This window comes from Apis laboriosa, unplaced genomic scaffold (genome assembly GCF_014066325.1).
Source record: "Apis laboriosa isolate Shangri-la unplaced genomic scaffold, ASM1406632v1 scaffold218_cov154, whole genome shotgun sequence".
NCBI lineage: Eukaryota > Metazoa > Arthropoda > Insecta > Hymenoptera > Apidae > Apis > Apis laboriosa.
Window position 1 is genome coordinate 209,512 of NW_025222359.1, and position 22,593 is coordinate 232,104.

The 22,593-nt window shown below is 25.4% G+C and overlaps 5 protein-coding genes across 6 annotated transcripts; 2 read left to right on the plus strand and 3 right to left on the minus strand.

The window, feature by feature from the left end:
* Positions 1-1,696: 1,696 nt before the first annotated feature.
* Positions 1,697-6,352, minus strand: LOC122712780 (putative pyridoxal-dependent decarboxylase domain-containing protein 2). 2 transcript variants are annotated; one of them, XM_043932664.1, is made up of 11 exons: positions 6,276-6,352; positions 5,306-5,415; positions 4,999-5,184; positions 4,290-4,703; positions 3,926-4,207; positions 3,776-3,838; positions 3,419-3,655; positions 3,004-3,348; positions 2,637-2,922; positions 2,297-2,554; positions 1,697-2,211 (listed from the first exon to the last, which is right to left on the minus strand). In XM_043932664.1, exons 2-11 carry the CDS (start codon positions 5,369-5,371, stop codon positions 1,961-1,963), a joined length of 2,388 nt encoding a protein of 795 aa, XP_043788599.1. In that variant the 5' UTR covers positions 5,372-5,415; positions 6,276-6,352; the 3' UTR covers positions 1,697-1,960. The 2 variants fall into 2 exon arrangements, with proteins under 2 accessions (XP_043788599.1, XP_043788598.1); XM_043932663.1 differs by having other exon boundaries at positions 3,776-3,847; positions 6,276-6,351.
* Positions 6,158-7,882, minus strand: LOC122712783 (39S ribosomal protein L12, mitochondrial). Its single transcript, XM_043932666.1, has 4 exons — positions 7,669-7,882; positions 7,134-7,365; positions 6,922-7,050; positions 6,158-6,372 (listed from the first exon to the last, which is right to left on the minus strand). The coding sequence occupies exons 1-4, from the start codon at positions 7,737-7,739 to the stop codon at positions 6,256-6,258; spliced, it is 549 nt and encodes a 182-aa protein (XP_043788601.1). The 5' UTR covers positions 7,740-7,882; the 3' UTR covers positions 6,158-6,255.
* A 346-nt stretch (positions 7,883-8,228) lies between these two features.
* LOC122712781 (F-box/LRR-repeat protein 20-like) lies at positions 8,229-11,822 on the plus strand. Its single transcript, XM_043932665.1, has 9 exons — positions 8,229-8,431; positions 8,662-8,773; positions 8,978-9,093; positions 9,172-9,257; positions 9,325-9,452; positions 9,532-9,800; positions 9,908-10,437; positions 10,509-10,785; positions 10,850-11,822. The coding sequence occupies exons 3-9, from the start codon at positions 8,985-8,987 to the stop codon at positions 11,233-11,235; spliced, it is 1,785 nt and encodes a 594-aa protein (XP_043788600.1). The 5' UTR covers positions 8,229-8,431; positions 8,662-8,773; positions 8,978-8,984; the 3' UTR covers positions 11,236-11,822.
* A 4,220-nt stretch (positions 11,823-16,042) lies between these two features.
* LOC122712800 (dual specificity mitogen-activated protein kinase kinase dSOR1) lies at positions 16,043-22,118 on the minus strand. Its single transcript, XM_043932710.1, has 8 exons — positions 21,642-22,118; positions 21,332-21,557; positions 21,124-21,236; positions 20,927-21,038; positions 17,182-17,358; positions 16,869-17,079; positions 16,546-16,712; positions 16,043-16,458 (listed from the first exon to the last, which is right to left on the minus strand). The coding sequence occupies exons 1-8, from the start codon at positions 21,761-21,763 to the stop codon at positions 16,342-16,344; spliced, it is 1,245 nt and encodes a 414-aa protein (XP_043788645.1). The 5' UTR covers positions 21,764-22,118; the 3' UTR covers positions 16,043-16,341.
* On the plus strand, positions 17,317-20,840 carry LOC122712799 (sodium/potassium-transporting ATPase subunit alpha-B-like). Its single transcript, XM_043932709.1, has 2 exons — positions 17,317-18,025; positions 18,114-20,840. Exons 1-2 carry the CDS (start codon positions 17,552-17,554, stop codon positions 20,745-20,747), a joined length of 3,108 nt encoding a protein of 1,035 aa, XP_043788644.1. The 5' UTR covers positions 17,317-17,551; the 3' UTR covers positions 20,748-20,840.
* Positions 22,119-22,593: the final 475 nt, after the last annotated feature.

Consider the following 22,593-nt stretch of genomic DNA (forward strand, 5'->3'; position numbering starts at 1 on the left):
AATTACACACTGTACAGTTTAAAATACATATACTTTACCAAAAACAAATTTTGATGCGATCATTATGTATGCATCGATAGACAAATTCATTCATTTGACCAAAAAAAGAAAATGTAACTGAGATTGAATTTGAATTTTTAAATATTGATTCGCAAAAGAAGACATATTATTCTTTGCTTTTTCATTTTTTCTCTCTCGGCGTGCGAAAAACGTTTATTCACAAAGTGTGCAGAGGCTATCAAGATTTTGTGTAAAATTTCTATGGTGTTTTTGTACGCGCAGAAAAAAGCATTTTCAAGCGTATATTATAAAGAGAATTCTTTAAGAGGCATATATAAGAGTAAAATGAAACTCGTTAATCAATACTGTTTTTGTGCATTGCGAATTACGTCTAATTGCCATATTCCAGACTTAATTCCTCCTATTGTAATGGTAACACGAATATTATGAAAAAAAAAAAAAAATAAAAAACATAAGATTCATTTGTGTATATTCAACTATTATACTTATAGTATATATATATATTATTTTATATTTTACACAAAAAGCATTTATTTTAAATTTCAGGATATATATGTTAAAAAAATATGTTAAAAATTATAATTTTAAATTAAAAATTTTATGTAACATTCTCTATTTCAAAATCATATACATAATTTTTAATGTAAATAAATATATATTAAAAATATCTATTTACTTCTTATAATTTTTTTAATTTATGTTTCTTAGTTTTGAAATAAAAAACAATAATCATATTAAAATTTAATTTTTTTTAAGTATTTAAAGATTTTATTGTTCAATCATTTATTGGATTGTAGTATATTATTACAACAATTTGGTACATAAATATACATACAGTTTAATTTCTTTTATTCAATGTATCTATTAACAATTTACTGAGTATATTATAGTAATGTGAACATCTTTTTTATGTTTTTTCTTAAACTGATTTCTTATCCGATTGTAAATTATATATTATTACATAATAACAATTCGAATCATTTGAATGTAAATTTATATCTCTTTGGTTATTGTTTAAATCGGAACATTGTTCTGATTTTCTCTTTTTTTTATACAGTTCGTTGTATTTTTAAAAAAGTTTAGCTTTTTAAAATAAGTTTAATACTTGCATAATATTTTTTTTAATGTTCGAAGCGATCACGAATTTATAAATTTGTTTTTTGGTATTCATTGTTAATATATTTTGTGCTTTATAAAAAAAAATCGTCTCATTCGTTATAAATGCAAGATCATTATTTGGAAAATAAAAACTAAAAAAATAGTGGAAATTTGATTGAAAATTTATTCAGAATTTATGTGCACATAAAGTCGGTGTAAAACACTGTTCTTGAAAACTTAATTAGCCTATTATTTAGTTTATTTAATTTTATATTGTAATATTGGTAGTCATTTAACTAACTAAAAACTTAAAAATAATTATTTAAAGTTGTATCATGAACATAATAAAATATATTTCTAAATGTTGTGCTATGGAAATACTTAGAAAAATACTTTAATAAAATACAAACAGTTAATACTTTTTATCAAATAAACTCAGGATAAAAGCAACATCTTATTATCAGTCTAATAAGTACACAAGCCATATCTGACAGACTTTTCAAGTGTTTTTGAAACTGAATCATGATGAGAATGACAAAAATAGGTGAAAAAGAAAAAAAATAATACGATTGATATATAAAATGACAGAAAAAAAGTAGCATAAAATAGTTTATTGTGGAAAGAACGAAAGAGAGAACAGCATATCTTTATCTTTGTCAACTTTTGAAGCTCTTCAATGCTTTAGGGATACTAATTTTTTTGCTGTGCTCTGCAAATGTAAAGGATAGCTTCTACCGGAAACACTCCAACGTTTCACCTAGAGCATTATTCCTTTGCCAAGTTCGTAAACTTGAAATTATTAAATTGAATTTTCTGCCGATCAACTATCATTTAATGTTTACTACGACTTCACTTCCCCAGATTCTTCTTTTACCTGCGGGTGAGAGGTAGTATTTGTGATCACAGAAATACTTTTCCCACTCTGCAAACTAGAATGGCTTGATGAACGACTATGACTTTGACTGCTCGCGCCAACAGGAGTCTGTACAAGAGGTTGTGGTGGAGTTCTGGCACCAGATCCATTGATTACCGTGGAATTAGGTTGTAATTGCATATGATATTTGTAAATATTTTCTGTACTCTCAACAATTCCTGTATTTCAATGAAATTTTCAATGAAATTCGAATTAATTCACTATGATTTCATATTTAAAATTTTAATTTGTATAAATATGTACCAGCTTGTAAATTTAAACTGCGTCCACGAACCCCAGTCTCTTTTGAGGGAGGACTCCACCAATTAACAAAAGTTCCCACAACAGGCACATGTCTAAGAATACCTTCTTGCCATAATTTTTCAGCGTTTTCTCTTTCCAAATCTGTTTGTGCAGCTTCGATACCTCTTTTCACTACTTCAGATATAGTATCCAATAATTTAGAACTAGCTTCCACTTCTTGACCAACTTGTAAAACTAAAGATAATAATTCAGCTACATCTGTAGAAAAAATTTATTTTAACTTTTTATTTTGAATAACAATAATTTAAATCAGAAATAAAAAGTGTAAATTTTTGCTTACCTGTATCTTGCGTAACCATTCCAAATCGTACACAAGCTAAACCATCGGCTCCCTCTCCTAAAGAAAATGCCGCATCCGTATTTCGTAAAGCTTCAACTAATTGCGTGTTTAATCTATTCAATTCTTCTTTTGCTTGGTCGGTCATGACATGAATCCAAGTAGGAGGAGCATATCGAACACCACCTAAACCTGCCCAACCAGGCATTTCTACTAAATGTAAAGAATCATTTTCTGAGACTAATCGTACGAATGTTGCTTTATGTTCAACTGTTGCTTGTAATATTTCCTGTTAAATAAGTGATAGCAATATAATTAATAAATAATTGTTAAAATATTAATTATATATTCGTGTTTAAAATAAACTTACTATCTGTTGTTCCAAACAAGCTATTACATTATCTATGTCTTCAGTTGAAGGAGGTTGTTCTGGATTTTCTAGAGGACAAATACGAATTGCAATACCATGATGTTCTATTTCACATAACTCTATTTGTACATTTTCGATGTCTCTTTGAAGAATTTGACCTAACCAGGAATTTAATTTATCGTAATAAGGAGGAACGCGTTCTGTTGTTTGAGGATCTCTATCTGCAGGCACAAATTGAAATACTAATGCACTAGCAACAGCTTCAAACAGCTGAGGATTGTTCACTGGATTTGTTAGAAGCTCATTTATAGTATAGGACCCTGTTTCACCTCCAGGTGGTTGACTCTACAAAATGAATTATATGATAGAAACAAACTTTTTTTTAAAACAGGATATTGTTGTTTAGATATATTACCAATATCCTTATACAAGAAAATTTCTTAATTTTATTGTACAATTCTTCCACAGCTAAGAAACATCTCTTCAATCTATTATGTACACCATCTCTACCTAATACTTGTAATGTAGTCCATAATGGTAAAGTTGGTAAACGTCTTGACAATGAATCGGTCATTAAACCTGATACTAAAGACAAAGTTGTATCTCTTGTAGTTGGACGACCGCCTTTTGTATCCGTTAATCTATATAATGTCTATGTATACATTAAGAAGAAATTTAGTATACAATTTTTAACATACTATTTTGATATTTATTTTTTTATTTATCTATTTAAACAATTTTCTAATCAAATATATGCATACTAAAAGGATACAACTACTGGCAAAGATGGTATACCAAGCCATATTCCAAGAGGTAATGTAACACTATCTGCAATCTTAGAAGGCTGAAATTCAAAAACATTCTTATTACATATTTTTAATGTATAGAAAAAAATAAGATAAAATCTTAGATATGAACACACCAAATCTTTTGCAGAATTATTCAATGCTAATGCAGCTAAAGAATGACCTCTAAGATGAAGCCAAACATTATATTTATCACAAATTGCACGTAATCTAGCAATATTATCGCAATGTCCTGTTAAAACTGAGCCTCCTTCTGCTAATACCAGAAGTGGTGTTACATTATTTGATTGCGTATCTTCTGCAAGTCTGCGTTCTAAAGCTGATACATCCATGCTATATCGCGATCCAAACATTGTGTTATGGGGGATGGGCCTTACACAATGGAGTGGCAAAGAAAGCTAAAAATTATAATAAAGATTTACAATTAAGAATTCACAAAATTATGTATTCTTTTAAATTATAGACTATAAGTTTTTATACTTGTTTGCACAAATGTTGAACAACTCCTAAAGGTGCAGCCACAGAACTGTAAATTAAAGGTGGAGAGGCTGCAAGTGCAGTAAAACCTTCTTCCATATATCGAGGATATTTTCGATGTAGAGCTAATCTGGTTACTCTGACCAAACCTTCCAAATGGTCCTCATGAAATGAAGAGGCACAATCGACAAAACGGAAAATATGACTTAGCCATCTAGTTGTATCTGCAGCCAATCGGCCTGCTAGTCTCTGAGCATGGGATTTTGGAAGTGCAAGCGCATACGCGGATATAGTATGTGCGATTAAAGCTAATTTCGCTGGCTCGGTTAATGTTGGCAAAGTAGTTACTTGACTTGTTGCCGTTTCTGTTGAGCCATCTTTAACAGATTGTGGGGCATCTTCGTGAATTACCAAATCCTGTAATATTTTAAGATTTTCCATAAAACATAATTCTAACTCTAATTTTAACTTTGTATTATTAAATTTTGTTTTATATCAATTTTTTTATAGTTTTAAGCGATTATGCTAATGTTACATATTTTAAAAAAACCGCCAACTATAATTCTATAGAATAATCAACCGACTGCAACAATCATATAACCACGTGATAAGTAATAGCCATGATCATAATAGTATCAACCAATCAGTTCGTAAATCTTAGAGAAACAACCAATAGTTGTCAATCAATGATTTCTGCTAGCGCTATATTTACCTGAATTAAAGTTAATATCTCATCTGAAGTTTTTGGCTGTGAAAGAAATCCGGAAGGATTGTTCCATGTGGTACCGCCACCGTCGGCTGCCCTCTCTACAGCTTCCTCGAGCCTCGATATTACCTGTGAAGCTTGAAACTCTAATGCGGCTACTTCGTTCGATGTAGACCCACCTCCGGTACTGACCTGTCAAAATGATCGAAAAAGTTCGGAATAATAACGTGTTGTTAGTACTAGGATTTCTTTCGACACTTCGAAAGGCACTATTACGTTATGACGCACTGTCCTGATCACGGCTGACACGAACCTCGAGTATATTTTGCGCTATACTTTCCATCGTCGTTTTATCGTTTGTGTCAGTCTCTTCGGCCATCGTGGCAATAGTCGTCGTGGCACAGTAGCGTCACAATCCATATTCTATTTATGTCCATAGAGTAATAAAAAAAATTTTTTATTTTCTCTCTAAATAAAAAGATTTTATATGTGTATATATATATATATATGTATATATAATATATATGTATATAGAAATATTATATTCCTTAAACAATTAGCATTTTATATTTTCTTTTTTTTTATATTAAATAGCAAAATAAGAAAAGGTATTAGACATAGTTGATACGGCCCTTATTTTATCTATATAGCTGTTATCGCAGCGCCAATTGTTCAATTTGTTGATTAACAGAAATATATTTTGCATATCAAATGGCTTATCATACACATGTGTTTTTAATTTAAATGTTTTAATTTGAAAAAATATTAATAAGTTAGTTAATTATATAAAAAAACTTAAACAAAAAAAATCTTTACTAATGATTAAATGTTTTTCAATTATCATTATTTTAGATTTTATTATTTATAAATTTTTTAAAATGAATTAAAAATGTAATTGATAAAATTGAATCAATAAAACATGAACTTCAAAGAATACAGACTTTTTATTTTATTATGACTTTTATATAAAGATTTTTGTAAGTGATTCAAACTATTATTTAAAAATACAATAATTTATAAAATATATACATATATTTATTGAAATATAAAAATAATAAGATATAAAAAATTTAATATTTTATTATATTCTGTTATATTATATTAATTTTGTTTAATGAAATAAATTTATATTAAAATTATGAATTCGAAAAATTTTTATTTTTTTATTACAATTTATTCTTGTAAAGATAATTACAGAATTATGTTAGATTAATAATATAATTTTTCGAATATATATATATGTACATAAAAAAAATTAAAAAATTAAATAATTTCAACTATACCACCAACTTTCCTGACAGCATCTGCTAATTGATCAGCATCTTGTTTTGAAAGATCACTTTTAATAATATTTGGTGTACTTTCTACAAATTTTTTAGCCTATAAAAATATAATTAAGTAATGAAATATATTTTACAAAATCTTAAATATATAGTTAATCACAGAATCAATAAAAAAGAATAATCAAAATATAATATAAAAGTTTAATCAAATAATCAAAATAATAATAGAAAAGAAAATAAATATTAATTTTTTTGTTTTATATTGTTTATTCATAATATTAAATCAGTTTAATTTTATATATATCAATATTAATATAAATAATATGTATAATATATGTAAAAATATTGAATCATTTGATGATTTAATTTTTTATAACATATTAAACTAATTTAATATTATGAATTTTGTTTATTAAATTTATTTGTGAGTAAGATTTAGCTTCAATATCATTCACACATTAATTTTATAATAATATTTATATCAATGAAAAATTTAATTTATTTAGTTAGTCTAATTTATATATAGCTTATATTAGTTGATGAAAATTTTGAAATTTATATTATAAAAAAATATCTATCATTAAAAATTAATAACAAGGAATTTAAAATGTTTTATAAATGACTTAATATAAGATAAAGAAATTACCTGTACAAGATTACAATTTGGTAATATGGTTTTTAACTCTTTTATTAAAGCAATTTTTTGTTTTTCATCAAAGCTTTTTAGCTTAACAGTAAATGCAGTTTGTACTGTTGCAGGCTCTTCAACTTCCTCCTAAAATTAAATAAATTTGTATAATTTCTCTTTGATAATTTCTCTTTTTAAAATGTTTTTATAATAAAAGAAAACATATATACTTCTGTTTTTACTGGAGCAGCAATAAAATTACTCATAGGCATTGCATCTGGCAAATTTAATCTCTTTTTAAGTAATTCACTTAATTGTGCTACTTCTATAAGATTTAAAGAAACAATTTGATTAGCAATTTGTTCTATTTTAGAATTAACTGGTAGTTCATTTTGTGTAGCAACAGATTCCAACAAAGAAGGTGTGCTCATTGCAGCAACTGCTTCTGTCTGCTGAATAATACTAAAACATTAAAATTACAACAAAAAAATTAAAACAATAATAAAAATGTATGCGTTCATTTTTTAATATTACAAAATTATATCAACTCTTTTATTAAAGCATATTTATTATCAAAAATTAATATAAGAATTATATATATTCACATTTTTATAATTTATATTATATTTTTTTAATATAATTCATATATTTTACATATTACATATTTATACATATTATATTATTTATACATATTTTAAGTCAGAAAAGAGAGGTTATATAATTATATTTTACTTAATTATATATTTTCAAAATATTAATTCGTACCATTTATGAAAGTGACGAACTTGATGAATATTTCGCAGACAAATAAATCGTAATGTATTCATTATATACATTTGATAGCAATTTGCTAATGTATAATTTTAATAAATATAGAAATTTTATTTGTAGCAATAGTCAGTGAAAATAAAAATATGAAGATCTACAAATAAAGAGAGAACGAATGAAAACGAATCAACACTTTCTAATCCGTAATTTAGTTACAATTCCTTTCATCTATTCCTGTAATGCTAGTATCTTATTCCATTCTGAATCGATAATATCGCATACAGAGTTATTGGATGAACATAATACGTTACTCTTTGTACCACTAAAAATGGCTAAATTTCCCTACTGTGAATTTTTTAGAAAGAGAATATGTGACATTATCTCCATTATCATTGCTAAATTAAACAAAAATATGTCACATAAGACAGATTTCTGCCTCTGGCATTTTGTTATGCTATATTATTGTTTATTAGCATTAACAATAAGAATAATATGACGTCATGTATTTCTCCTCCTACAGAAATTCACAGTAGGGGAATTGAACCATTTTTAGTGGTACAGAAAATAGTATACTCGTCTGATCGCATGTGATACGACCAATTATATACGACTATTATAATATTTAATTATTCCTATCGTTCCAATAACGCTGTTATCTTATTCCATTTTGAGTCAATATAATGTCGTATGTGACATGTGACATAATTACGATAGTAATGGATATGTATCCTTCGCATCCTGGATTAAGAGGCACAAAAATGTATCGAATGATTGGTTTATTCTATACTTAATATGACAAGAAATTAAAATTGAAATTATCAAATTTACTTTTTTAATATTTCTATTTGTTTCTTAGTTAATAATCTATATATATTATTACATATCTTAATAGAGAAAAAAATATCGAATATAAATATTTATTATATTCATTAGAAAGAAAACATAGAACGTGTATTATTCATGTAATGCTTTTTTTCTTGTCTTTTGAAGGTTACCTGACTCCTGTATTTTTGTGTCACACGCACACGCGATATTTCGATTTCGAATATAGCTACATGTATAACCTCGCTGCGTGACATGTGTTGAAAAGATTAATATATTTGTAAGAATATTCTTCTTTCTTTTCTAAAATTTTCTTTAGTATATATTTAATATATCTTAAATAATAATATATTAATATAATAATATTTCAAATTTTTTTTTATATATATATTAAAAATATAAAGAATTTAAGACATACATTAATTTTAATTAATATCTAATAACAAATGAATATATTTTTATTTTTAAACATATCGATTTCTAGAACATGAATGAAGATAACAACAAAAGAAAAAAGTAAAGAAGAAAATAAATTATTAACCACAATAATGACTGATTTTTCTGACAGTTTACAACATAGTCACATCCTTGAAGAAATGAGTAATAAAATTGTTTTAATTAAATTCACATATTTTAATATTTATAATTACATTAATTTTTCACATTTATCTATTACAGATTTTCCGTTTATATACGGTTTTTCACCTGTTACAGAGGATGGTGTGCCAATTAGAAAATTATTTATTAGTAACTTAGCACAAAGGGTTTGTATATATATTTTCAATTATAATTTAATAAAAAATATTTTAATATAAGAATATAATTTTTTAGACATCATTTAAAGATCTTATAAAATTATTTTCTAAATATGGAAATGTTGAAAGTTGTTTCTTACGAAGAAATCAAGGAAACAGTAATTATGCATTTGTTACTTTTCACACTGTAGAAGCAGCTTCAAGGTAATTTAAATTTTAATAAATATAAAATTAAAAATTATTAGTAAGAGAATCAATATTAATATTATATATTGATTTATAGAGCCAGATGTGATTTAGATGTAAGATTACACAATAGAGATTTAAGAATCTTTGCTGCTCATTCATGGCATCAACCAGATAGTATAGAAAATCAATATTATAATGTAAAAGATAAATCAAAATCTAATAAAAAAGAAATCAATGAACAATGTCATCAAGATTATATACAAAATGATATTACAAATACTAGTATTCAGATATTAAATGATGACTGCTTAATACATATTTTTCTTCAATTATCAATTGTAGATAGAATTAGAATAGAAAGAGGTTGAGTATATGATTTTTTTTTAATATATATTAATATTATTTTTATTGAAATATATAAATTTAATTTATATATGTATGGTATATATAAAACTTTTTTAATAATGTAGTGTGCAAAAGATGGAAGGCATTAAGTCTTGAATCTTGGCATAGTGTAAAAAGACTGGATTTATCATATTCTATGTGGGGTTTCTTACCTGCATTATTAAAATATAGAGAAATTACTACATGTACTATACGAAAAGTTTTATTGCGATGTGGTCTATATTTAAATGAAATAAATCTATCAAATGCTACAGTTAATGTACATCATAGTACATTACATAGTACATTAACTATTGTTGGAAAGTTGTGTCCTAATTTACAAAAAATAGATGTTACTGGTCTTACCATTTCCCCATCTGGTATCAATTCATTAATCAATAACTGCCATAACATTACAAAATTTAGCCTTGGTTCTACTACTTATGTTTGTGATATTGATCTACAAAAATTATTCAAAGTAAATCCAAAATTACAATATCTCAAAGTGGATTCTGGTAAAATATGTGGACGATGCTTACTTTATTTACCATTAGAAACAATTGAAGAAATTGTTTTAGAATGTTGTACTTCTCTTAAAGAACAATTTTTATCACAGGTAAACATTTTTCAATTTATTTAATTTATCTTTCAAAAATTTTTACTAATAAATTATTTTTATTTTTTTAGGCAATTTTAAAACTGCAAAACTTGAAATCTCTTACAATAAATAAATGTATTGGTATATCTGATAATGTTATCCAAGCTATAGGCACACATTATAAAAATCTAGAAACATTAGATATTTCTAATAATTCGTTTATTTTACAACCGAACGATATGTTACACATTGCAAAATTAACTAATCTTAAAATATTAAAAATTAGTTTCAATTCAAGTGTTATGGACGAACTTCTTTCCCATTTGGCATCAAAATGTTTGAGACTTACATATCTTGACATTGCCGGTAAGTTAAATATAATTTTTAAATAATTCATATGTAATTCATATGAATTTTTTATTTGTTACAGCATGTTTTCGAGTTACAAATGTTGGTATAGCTGCTATAGCAACTTTACCAAAATTAGAAGTGTTAATAATGAGTTATTTAGACTTAGTGACGGATTTAAATTTACGAGATATGAATAATTTAAAAAGATTAGAATGTCGTTCTTGTAAATTTACAGATCAAACAATGATTAATCTTATTGAATCTGCACCAAAATTAGAATTATTAGATTTATCACACTGTAGTGGTATTACAAATCAAACGTTAACGAAAGCTGCCACAGTTACAATTAATCGTACTAATAACATGATTTTAAAAATATTTGTTGGAGGAACAGCAGTGGATCTTAGCACATTTGATAAAGTGTCACCTTTCTTACAAATAGTTAATGTGATTTTGCTTATGTAGGTATATCTTGTAATATATTTGGCAAATTTGTACTGTAATATTTACCCCTAGAAAAACGTAGGCTTAAGCCATTACGTAAAAGACCAAGGGAAAGAATATGCTGAATTTATCTAAATTTTTTATATTTTTGATCCAAAAGTGTGATTTAGAAACAAATATTTTAGAATATTTGAATAATTTTGAATTGTGCGGAATAGAACGTGTATATGAATATTTTATATAAGATTTTTCATTAATAATTTATTTAATTAGATTGCAATACGATTATAAAGATAGATATCGTGGTGAGAATTTGACTTGACACATGATTATTCACAAGTTTCGCAAATTATTATAATATTTGAATATTTTGTATTATTATTGCACTTCTCGTTATTATTTTTTGAACATTCTGAACTTGAATCTTCATTTTCAGTTTGCTTATTACAACTAACTATAAATTATAAAAAATATTATTATTTTCTTTAGTGACTCGATTATATCATCAATATCACTATAATCATTGTTGCTGTCAGATATAATATCAAATATGATAATATGAAATAAAATAAAAATGTAAAATATAATTTACAAATCTCAAAACAAAATTCGTCTATACACTTTTTTTAAGACTTTACGAATTTGCTCTATTTATATGTTTTAAAATAAAACAATTATTTCGACTAACAATTGTTTTAAAACTTACATAAGTAAACAAAATATATAAGTAAAAAAAATATAACTTGCAACGATCATATAACATTATGCTTCATTATCTTTGTTTTGAAATATGATATCTAATTTCACGCATCATTGGTTTATATGCAGGTAGAATAATAAAAAAAAAACAAATAGAAGGAAATATATCTACCGACTTTTCCACGCGAATCCTGAAATTAAAAATAACAAATAATTTTTTGAAAATTTTTGAAATAAGAAAAATAACATTTTTTTCTTTTTTCTTTTTAAATAGTGAGCTCATGAAACCCTTGGTCTTTCTAGGATTAATGTATGGGTTTATTATAATTTAATATATATTAAATGATTTTTATAAAATTTGTTATAAAAAAAAAACAATTGAAAATGTTCAGTAAATGAGCATCATTATAAACCAAATATCTTAATATTACATTAATTTTATAAGAATCGATAATATTTATATTGATAGACTTTGAGATTAATCTATAGAAAATTCAAGAAAGCAATAAAGAAAAATAAACAGTAGTGTGATTGCGATTATGTTTTTAAAAGAAGTACATTATCACAGCCTATTAAAGAATAAGTACAACTCATGATGTTTAACATACAACATACAACATTGTTTTTGTATTATTTACTTTGGTATATTGTAAGAATATGTAAACGGATTGAGATTAATGTTTTTCTAAAAAAATTTATCCAAGTGTATTTTTTCTAATATTTATATATATATGATATATGAATATTTTCTAATTGTGTTATAAATGAAAATATATAAATAAAATAGAAATAATATATTAATAATTTTTTAACAAAAGCGCAATTTTTAAAAATAAATGATGGCACAAATTAATTAAATTGTAGTAAAAACAAGATTTTTAATATGAACTAAAATGAATAAATTATATAAATGAAAAGACAAAGGTAATTACATTAAAACAATTAAAATTTTTATGAATCATATATTATATAATATATAATAAATTCATATAATATATGAAATTTATTATAGTATTACTTAAGAAATACATAAATTTCTTCACTATTTAGAAATGTTATCGTAGCGTTCTAATACTGTTCTAATTTTTAATAATATAATTGCAAAAATTTTGTAATTTTGCATTCAAAAAAACAGATATAATTATTCGTTTTTAAAATATTATTAAATTTTTCTTATAAAATTTTAATATAAGAGAAATTAAATCTTAATGTAACTATACTTTGTGCATACAGGTACATGTAAAAAACTTTTACTAGAATATGTAATATTAATATACCTTCTTTGATTTATAGCGATAATTACAGAAATTATATTCAACTCAATCATAGAAATTAATAAAATTAATAGATGTTAAAAACAAATATCTTCGATATATCTTTTTATAAATATATGTTATATAATTATATGTTAGATTTCATAAATATTATATGTATTATATATTAGATTCATAGATTTTTAACTGCCACGAATAATAGAAAACTTATATTTGCTTTTAATAAACGAAGAGCGAATTTGATGAATTAGCGATCAGTGAATGAATAAAATATTTTAATACAAAATTAATTAAATCCTTTGTATTTTTCAGTCTCTTTTTTATATGTAAATTTTTATTTTAAAATAAATTTTGATAATATATAAATCAAAATAATTTTTTAAAATTAATTTCAAAAAAATACATCATCAATTTTAATGATATTTTAAAAATATATTATAAAATTAGATTTATTTTATATCTTATCTATGTACTAAAACATTAACTATTGTATTCATATAAATTCAAATAAAAGATACAAATTAATTATTGAATGTTTTTATCTTTAAGTAACTACATTACATAAAAAAATAATCGTTGTTAATATACATTTAATAATTAATAATTTATAAATATCAATATTAATTAATCAATAATATTAACACATACTTGAATGTAAGATAAATTTATTTTTTGAATAATTACAACATTTAGACAGTGAATCGATACAGTGGCAATTATTATCCACAAATTTATAACAAGAAATATCCATATATTTTTAATTAAGTTCCAGAAATAATTATTTCCTTGACAGTTAAAATTCACTGTTTAGTGAATAAAATTCTTTAACTGTATGATACATCTTACATAATTTTTTAACAAGACTTATTGGAAAAAAATTTTTTCTGTTTATAATGTATTATGAAGACCATGTTATAGTAAATAGCACATTATAAGATATATAAACATAATACGAAAGATCAGTTCTTGGGCGTCTTACGCTTAAACACATAAGTGGATATTTCCATTATGCTTGCAAACATCACAATACGCTCATAGTACACTCCGATATTTTTTTAAGCCAAATCGGAAAAAAGGCTAACATCTACACTTGCAATCGCATATATAAAAAAAGTAATGACTAAGCAAACATGAATATCTAGGAGAAAGATATATAATTTCCATATATATATATATATATTTCCATATATATATATATATATTACGAACTTTTCTCATTCAGTTAATAATTTCATTGCAATATTTTCGATAAAGAAAGAATTAAAATATATAACTTTTTGAACAATAGAATAAGAATACTTATACTATCATTATACTATGTACATATAAACATTTTTATCAGCACATTACAATGGTAAGCAACTATATCTATTGGATTGTACAATATTAAACATCTGTCTATCATCATGGACCAAATATTATTCGATTAAGAGAAACAATTAAAAACTATAATAACAAAAAATTATTGATTCCTATATTTGTATTATTTTGATTGAACGCTTTCTTTGAATAAAGTTTCAAAAAATTTAAATTTTTTTAAACTGTTTCCCTTAATCATGAATAGAATAAAAATTATTAATATCTATTAATTATTACACTTAATGGTTGAAATATGTGTAAATATAAAGATAGCCAAATGAATGGCTAAATTTTTAAACATAGTTCGCAAAAATTGCACAAGATTTGATTCACAACTATACAGTACATTCCATTGTATAGATTCATTATCATATGAACACATGGACACGCATCAAAGTTATGTTGTCAATTATTATGAAGTGTAACATTTCAGACCGCGATATATAATATAATATCATAAAAATAATTATTTTTAAAAATAATAGTTTAACATATAATATTAAAATAAAATAAAATAAAATATTTAGAAAAATATTTGTTTAGCATAGATATTTTTGCTTAATTCGAAAATTTCACATTACTTGATTTTAATAAAATAATACTTCATAATTATCCTTATATAAATTATAATAAAATATTATTTATAATCATATTATATAAAGACTAATAAAATAGCTACATATTATTTTTGATGATATTAATTGATTTTTATTCAATAGTATTTTAAATACTATTTTTTTATTATTATCATACGAAATATATATTTCTTTAAAATAATACATATACAAAAATTTATGTTAATTATCTGAAATACTATTTTATTTAATTATAATTTTAAATTTAATTTTATCGCGGACTGATATTTTCATAATGATAAAACAAAAAATTTTTTTTTCAATGGTGTGAATAATGTTCTACGAATGTCAGGTACAAATGTTATACTAGTAATATGTTTTCTAGTTAACGATTTTTTCTTCAAATTATATCTTCATAAATCCGATGCCCATTTATGTATCCTTGTATTATCATAGGAAACATAACTTGCCCATGAGTGTACAATAACGTTAAACTTATAAGGATAATCATTTATCTTACATACTTTCAACAAAAACATAAGATACGAAATATGTGTAAAATGAAATAAAAATTAAATACAGTGACGTATTTATACATGCAAATATGTCAATGTAGATTTTTATATTTTACGATACCATATATACATTAAAAGTGATCATATATATTCAATCATGTTCATTAAATTAAACACAATTGTTATCGCGACTTTAAAATCAGATTATGATATATATTTAAAAATAATTTAATATTTTAAACATAAATCCAATATTCATATAGAATATTATGATATAATTAATAATTAACATCTTATGCATTTAAATAAGTAAATATCTATTTAAAAAAAAAAAATAAATAAAAATAAATGATATATCGAAATCTATATTAATGCTCTTAGATTCTATTTAATAAATGCTTTTCATTCAAGTGTTTATGCGAATGATTGAGCAAATTTTAAAATATAGTGAAAAAAGAAGTAAGAGTGAGAGAGTAAGAGAGTGAGAGTGAGAGAGTGAGAGAGAAGAAAAAAATATAACAGATTCTTATAAATAAGTCTGTTTTCAAAATCGCGAAAGATCTTCATTTTACGAACTTTATAATGTTAAAAAAAGAAAAAATGAAAACGCCACTGTTCATATTAATAAAACGAAAAGAAATGAAAATTAACTTAAGAGTACTGAACGCGTATATAGGTAGTCAAGTATGTAAGAGTGACATTTATTCAGGATTGTACATTCGCTAAACGCGTTGGAGTAGTCGGTTGTAAATCCATTGTACGACATACCCAACCAGCAATATCTACATTTTCAGATTCAGCTTTTTTAATCCATTCATGATTCTAAGAATTAAAGATGCATTGCAATTTAAAAAGTAAAATAATAATTATTTAATTTAAATGAACAATTATATAAAATAAATTACATACCATTAATGTTTTTAAATCTGCCCTTTCAGCAGGATTTTTTTTCAAGCAACGATCCACAAAATCTGTAAAAGCATCGCTAAAGATACCAGCAGGCAATTTCGGTGGTGGTTCATTCACGATATAATCCAGCAATTCGAATATAGCCATCGGTCTTGGACTACCCGTATCTATATAAAAATAATTTTATTATAATCATAATATAGGATTTATGGGATATTAAAAAACAAATAAGTTTAATAAAATATTTTATATAAATTTAAATATAAACAAGATATAAATATAAAAAGATATAAAAATGAAAAAAAAGAAATAAATCAACTAACTATGTCCTGGAGATTGCGTTGGAGTAGAAGCATTATTTGTAGCTGCACTTTCTGTAGGTGGTTGACCTGTCGGAGTATTAAATATTGCAGCTAAAGTTTTTTCATCTGGAGGTGGAATTGGATACATTCCAATTGCCATTTCCACAAGTGATAATCCTAGAGACCAAATATCACTTTGAACAGAATAATGTGTACCTTGAAGTCTTTCTGGCTAAAAAATGGAATAATTTATAATATATTATCTCTTACATATATTAAAATTAAAAATAATATACATAATGATATATAGTACAATTATAATTATAATTCCTACCGACATATAACTTCTCGTTCCAACAAATGAATTAGCCATAGAATCGATTAATTGTCCGGAAACACCAAAATCACAAATTTTTATTTCTCCAGCGCTATTTACTAAGATATTGCTTGGTTTTACATCTCGATGCATAATTGCATGTTTATCTCGCAAATAGCTTAAACCTTTCAAAACCTATGACAATATTACATCAATTGAATATTGTTTAAAGTTTTCTTATAAATTACAATTAAAAAAACATATATAAAGTCCGAAATTTCTTTCATATAATCGAAAAATCGAACAAGAAGGCCATGAAAATAATTGAACTCTGAAAGAAGCAGTCTTTTTAATATTTTATATCTATATTCGAATTTGTGTTACATCTATGTATGTGAAGCTAATATATTTAAAAATGATCAAAATATTATCTAAAATAGCGCAAAAACTAACTATTACTCCAACCGAGAAAAAACTTACTGAAAGCGAATTGAAAGCTCTTCAAGAAGAATTACATACTCTTGATCATATGATACCTTTGGAAGAGTTATGCCAGAAATTAAATACTCATACACAGTATGGTTTAACTGAAGAAGAAGCGGACAGACTTTATCGTGAGGTGGGACCAAACGCTCTAACACCACCAAAAGTACTTCCAGAATATATTAAGTTTATAAAATGTATGTTTCATGGATTCGCTAGTTTATTATGGGGTTGTGCATTATTGTGTTTCGTTTTATGTGGAGTTAGTTTATTAACAGAAGGTGTAACTGGTGGCTCAGAATGGTTAGGATTTATTATTACTTTGATCTGTTTATTTTCTGGTATTGCTGCATATGTACAAGAAACTAAGACTACAAAGGTAAACAAATCATTATCATATTGAAATCAATGTATGTTTATACATACATATTCTTCAATATACATATCCTTTTTTATATATTTTACAGGTAATGGAATCATTCAAAAAAATGGTACCGACTTTTGCAACCGTAATACGTGGAAATACTAAAATTCGTTTACCAACTGAAAATTTAGTCCCAGGTGATTTAGTGGAAATTAAAATTGGCGACAAAATACCAGCTGATATTAGAATCATCGACTGTCATGAACTTAGAGTTGAAGTTTCAAGTATCACTGGAGAAAGTGAACCAGTACTTCGTTCAGATAATCCTACCGATGAAAATCCCTTAGAATCTGCCAATATGGCTTTCTTTTCTAGCTTTGCTGTTTCTGGGAATGGAATCGGAATAGTAATAGCTACTGGTGATCAAACAATGATTGGTCGCCTTGCTGGCCTCACGGCACAGCTTGAAAAAGTTGAAACACCAATAGCTAAAGAGATCAGACACTTTGTTCAAATAATTATTACTATTGCAATATTATCTGGAGTGTTATTTTTTGGATTATCGTTAATGATTGACTCTAATTTAATAAGAGCAGCTACTTATTTACTTGGCATTGTAATAGCCAATGTACCAGAAGTTTTATTAGTAACTGTTACCACGAGCTTGACGCTAACAGCTCAAAAAATGGCGAATAAGAATTGTTTAATTAAGAATTTAGAAGCAGTGGAGACTTTAGGATCGACCTCTACTATTTGTTCAGATAAGACTGGGACTCTAACGCAGAATAAGATGACTGTATCTAATTTATGGGTTGGTCACACAAGATATAATTTTCCACCAGATCGAAGATTAGGTCTTGAAAGAACTTTGATAATAGAAAAATCAGATTTCCAAAGGCTGCTTAAAAGCGCCACTCTTTGCTTGCGTGCAGAATTTATGACGGAAGCCGTTTTATTGAAACCTGTTGAAGAACGAGAAGTAATTGGTGATGCTTCGGAAACAGCTATTCTTAGATTCTGTGAGCACTTACATTCAACGGAGGAATTTCGAAATATGCATCCAAGAGTTGCAGAGATACCATTCAGTTCAGCAACTAAGTTTTATATGTCAATACACAAAGTTCATGATGGATATCTTATGATTTTGAAAGGTGCTCCAGAAGTAATTTTAGACAAATGTAAAACAATATTGACTGCGGATGGGGAAACGAAAAATATGACACCGCATGATTATGCACTATGTCGTCGAGCTTGTTCAGAATTCGGTTATCTTGGAGAACGTGTATTAGCCTATTGTGATCTTCGTTTGCCTCATGATACTTATGGTCCAGATTATAAGTTTAATACTGAATCTCCAAAAGACTATAATTTTCCTACGAAAAATTATAGATTTGTCGGATTAATAAGTCTTATAGATCCACCACGGCCAGCTGTACCTGACGCTGTAGGAAAATGTCGAACAGCTGGTATTAAAGTGATCATGGTAACAGGTGACCATCCTGTAACTGCGATGGCTATAGCAAAAAAAGTCGGTATAATAAGCGAAGGACACATAATCGCTTTTGAACGAGACGGTGAAGCAAAAATTGAACTAAAAAAAACAATTTCTGTAATAAGTGAATTAGGTAAATTAGATGGCAATAGACGTGCTATTATTGTTACTGGTATTGAATTGAGAAACATGGACAGCAAACAATTGGATGAAGTTATAAAGAAAAATGATGAAATTGTTTTTGCAAGAACATCTCCGCAACAAAAGCTACTCATTGTAGAAAGTTGCCAGAGATTAGGTGAAATCGTTGCGGTGACTGGTGATGGCGTAAATGATTCGCCAGCATTGAGAAAAGCAGATATAGGAGTGGCCATGGGTATTAGTGGTTCTGACGTAGCAAAGGATGCAGCTGATATGATCCTGATGGATGATAATTTTGCATCGATAGTAACTGGAATTGAAGAAGGTAGACTGATATTTGATAATCTTAAAAAATCTATTGTTTATACTTTAACGTCTACTGTGCCTGAAATGTTGCCAATGTTAAGTAGTATTTTATTTGCTATTCCTTTGCCCCTTATTCTTGAAATGATTCTTTGTATAGATATTGGAACAGATTTACTTCCAGCGATAGCATTAGCATACGAAAAACCAGAATCCGATATAATGCAACGGGCACCAAGAAATCCACAATATGATAGGCTTGTAAACAAACGTTTAATATCATTAGCTTATGGTCAGATTGGAATGACTCAGTCTATGGCTGGTTTTTTTACTTATTTTTTAATATTGATGTTAAATGGATTTCTACCCGATCGTTTGTGTGGATTGAGATTTGAATGGGAGGATAAATCGATTAACGATTTACAAGATTCTTATGGTCAAACATGGACTTATGATACTAGAATGGATTTATTAAATGAAGCTCGTACTGGATATTTTTTATCTATTGTTATAACTCAAATGATAGATTTAATAATGTGTAAAACAAGAGTTAATTCAATTTTACAACAAGGAATGGATAATTGGTTTTTAAATTTTTCCTTTATTTTTGAAATAGTCTTAACTGGTATTTTATTGTACGTGCCAGAAACTGAAAAAATACTCAAAATCATGCCATTGAGTTCTTACTGGTACTGGCCATGTTTACCACTTGGTGCATTTCTTTGGATATATGATGAACTAAGAAGATTATGTATTCGTAAATATCATCGTGGAATTATATATCAGGAAACTTATTACTGAATAATTTATTTATATTTAAATTTTATGACTAATGTTTAATGAAATTAATTAATGAAAATGCTTTTAAATATTAATTATAATAATAATATAATTATAATAAATATAAAAATATAAATCTTAAGCAAATTAGAATAAACAAAGATTATGAATTTATAGAAATAATTATTTAATATACTTACTGCTGATGTAATTGTGCTTAGTATAGGTTCTGGAATTCTTCCAGCTTTTTTCAATATTAAATCTAATGAACCACCATCCATATATTCCATACATATACTAATTTCTCCATCACTGTAATAAATAGATATTTTATATCTAATGTAAACATTAATTTTTATAGGTAATTATTATTTTATGTTAAATAAAAAGTATATACCTATAAAAAGCACCATAAAATCCAACTATATGTGCAAAATTGCACTCATGAAGTACTTTTAATTCTCTGATTATTTGTTTCTTAATTGCAGGTTTAACTTCTAAATGTATTAACTAAAAAGTTTTAATTATTATTATATCATTTCAATGTATTAATTTGTATTAATATATTAATTCAAGTTAAAGTAAAAAATTAATATGAGCAATACCTTTCTTGCCATTATTAGTCCATATTTTTTATGTCTCACTTTCATAACAACACCACCATTACCAGCACCAAGTTCACCAAGTTTCTCAAAATCTTCATCACATAATTCTCCAACTTTTTCTTTTTGACCTAAAAAACTTTCTAATCTTTTTCTTTGCTCTTCATCCATTTCTAATTCTTCTAACCTTTCTTGAATAGCATCTATACTCATTTTTCCCATTACTCCACTATGATAAAATAAATAGAAATTAATATATATAATAAATTTTTCATTTTAAATAATGTAGATTTTAAATAAGAAAATTAATTACTCTGGTATTACTGGTGGTTCAGAATAAATAGGTAACGATGGTACTGGTGGTGATGGTGATACAGCTGGAACTGGTTCTATTGAACCAGGAGGTAATGTCAAATTTAACTTGTTTTTTGACATTTGGATTATAAAACTAAACAATCACTATAATACACAATTTTTACACAAATATGTTGTTTATTAATATTTTTTAAAATTAGATAATATCTATTTAATCAATTGAAAATTTATTTAATTGAAAATATTTTTTATAATCGTATACGTTTAATTTACAATAAATGTATTATCATTAAAACCATTCTCATTATGAATTTCATTCGAAAATTTAGGAAATAGTCCTAATTTAATGTTGTTAGAAATGGACTATTAAGTTTCAAATTTTTCGTTAAAATACACTTTTTGTTAAATCACGAAAAAACATAAACTTTATTCTGAGTAATTGTTAATTTAATAACAGCAATCATGAAATGGCACAAATATGCATTTTCTTACAAATATTGTACAAATAAGAAGAGGTTATACGAATCTTCCCGGGACAACGACAAACATATATAATATAATGTTCTAAATATCCCTAGAATTAAATTTTCTAAAAATTTCATTAATTTGACATATTACAATGATATTTTAATTATAAGACAATTCTTCTTAATATTATCAAATTTTTATCATTTTATTTGATTAATATTATATCAAAAATAATTAATCATTAATTATAAATAATAAATAAATCTAATATATCTAATTATGTATTACAAACATGTATGATGTATGATGTATGATTCATATTTAAAGTTTAAAATTAAATATTTTTGATTTTAAAAAATTATTAAAATATACACATATAATAATTATTCAAGCTAATTTAATACTTTTATAAATAGTTAAAAGTGAAATTATGTATTAAATTATAATAATTATATATTACAATAATTATGTGTTATAGTTCA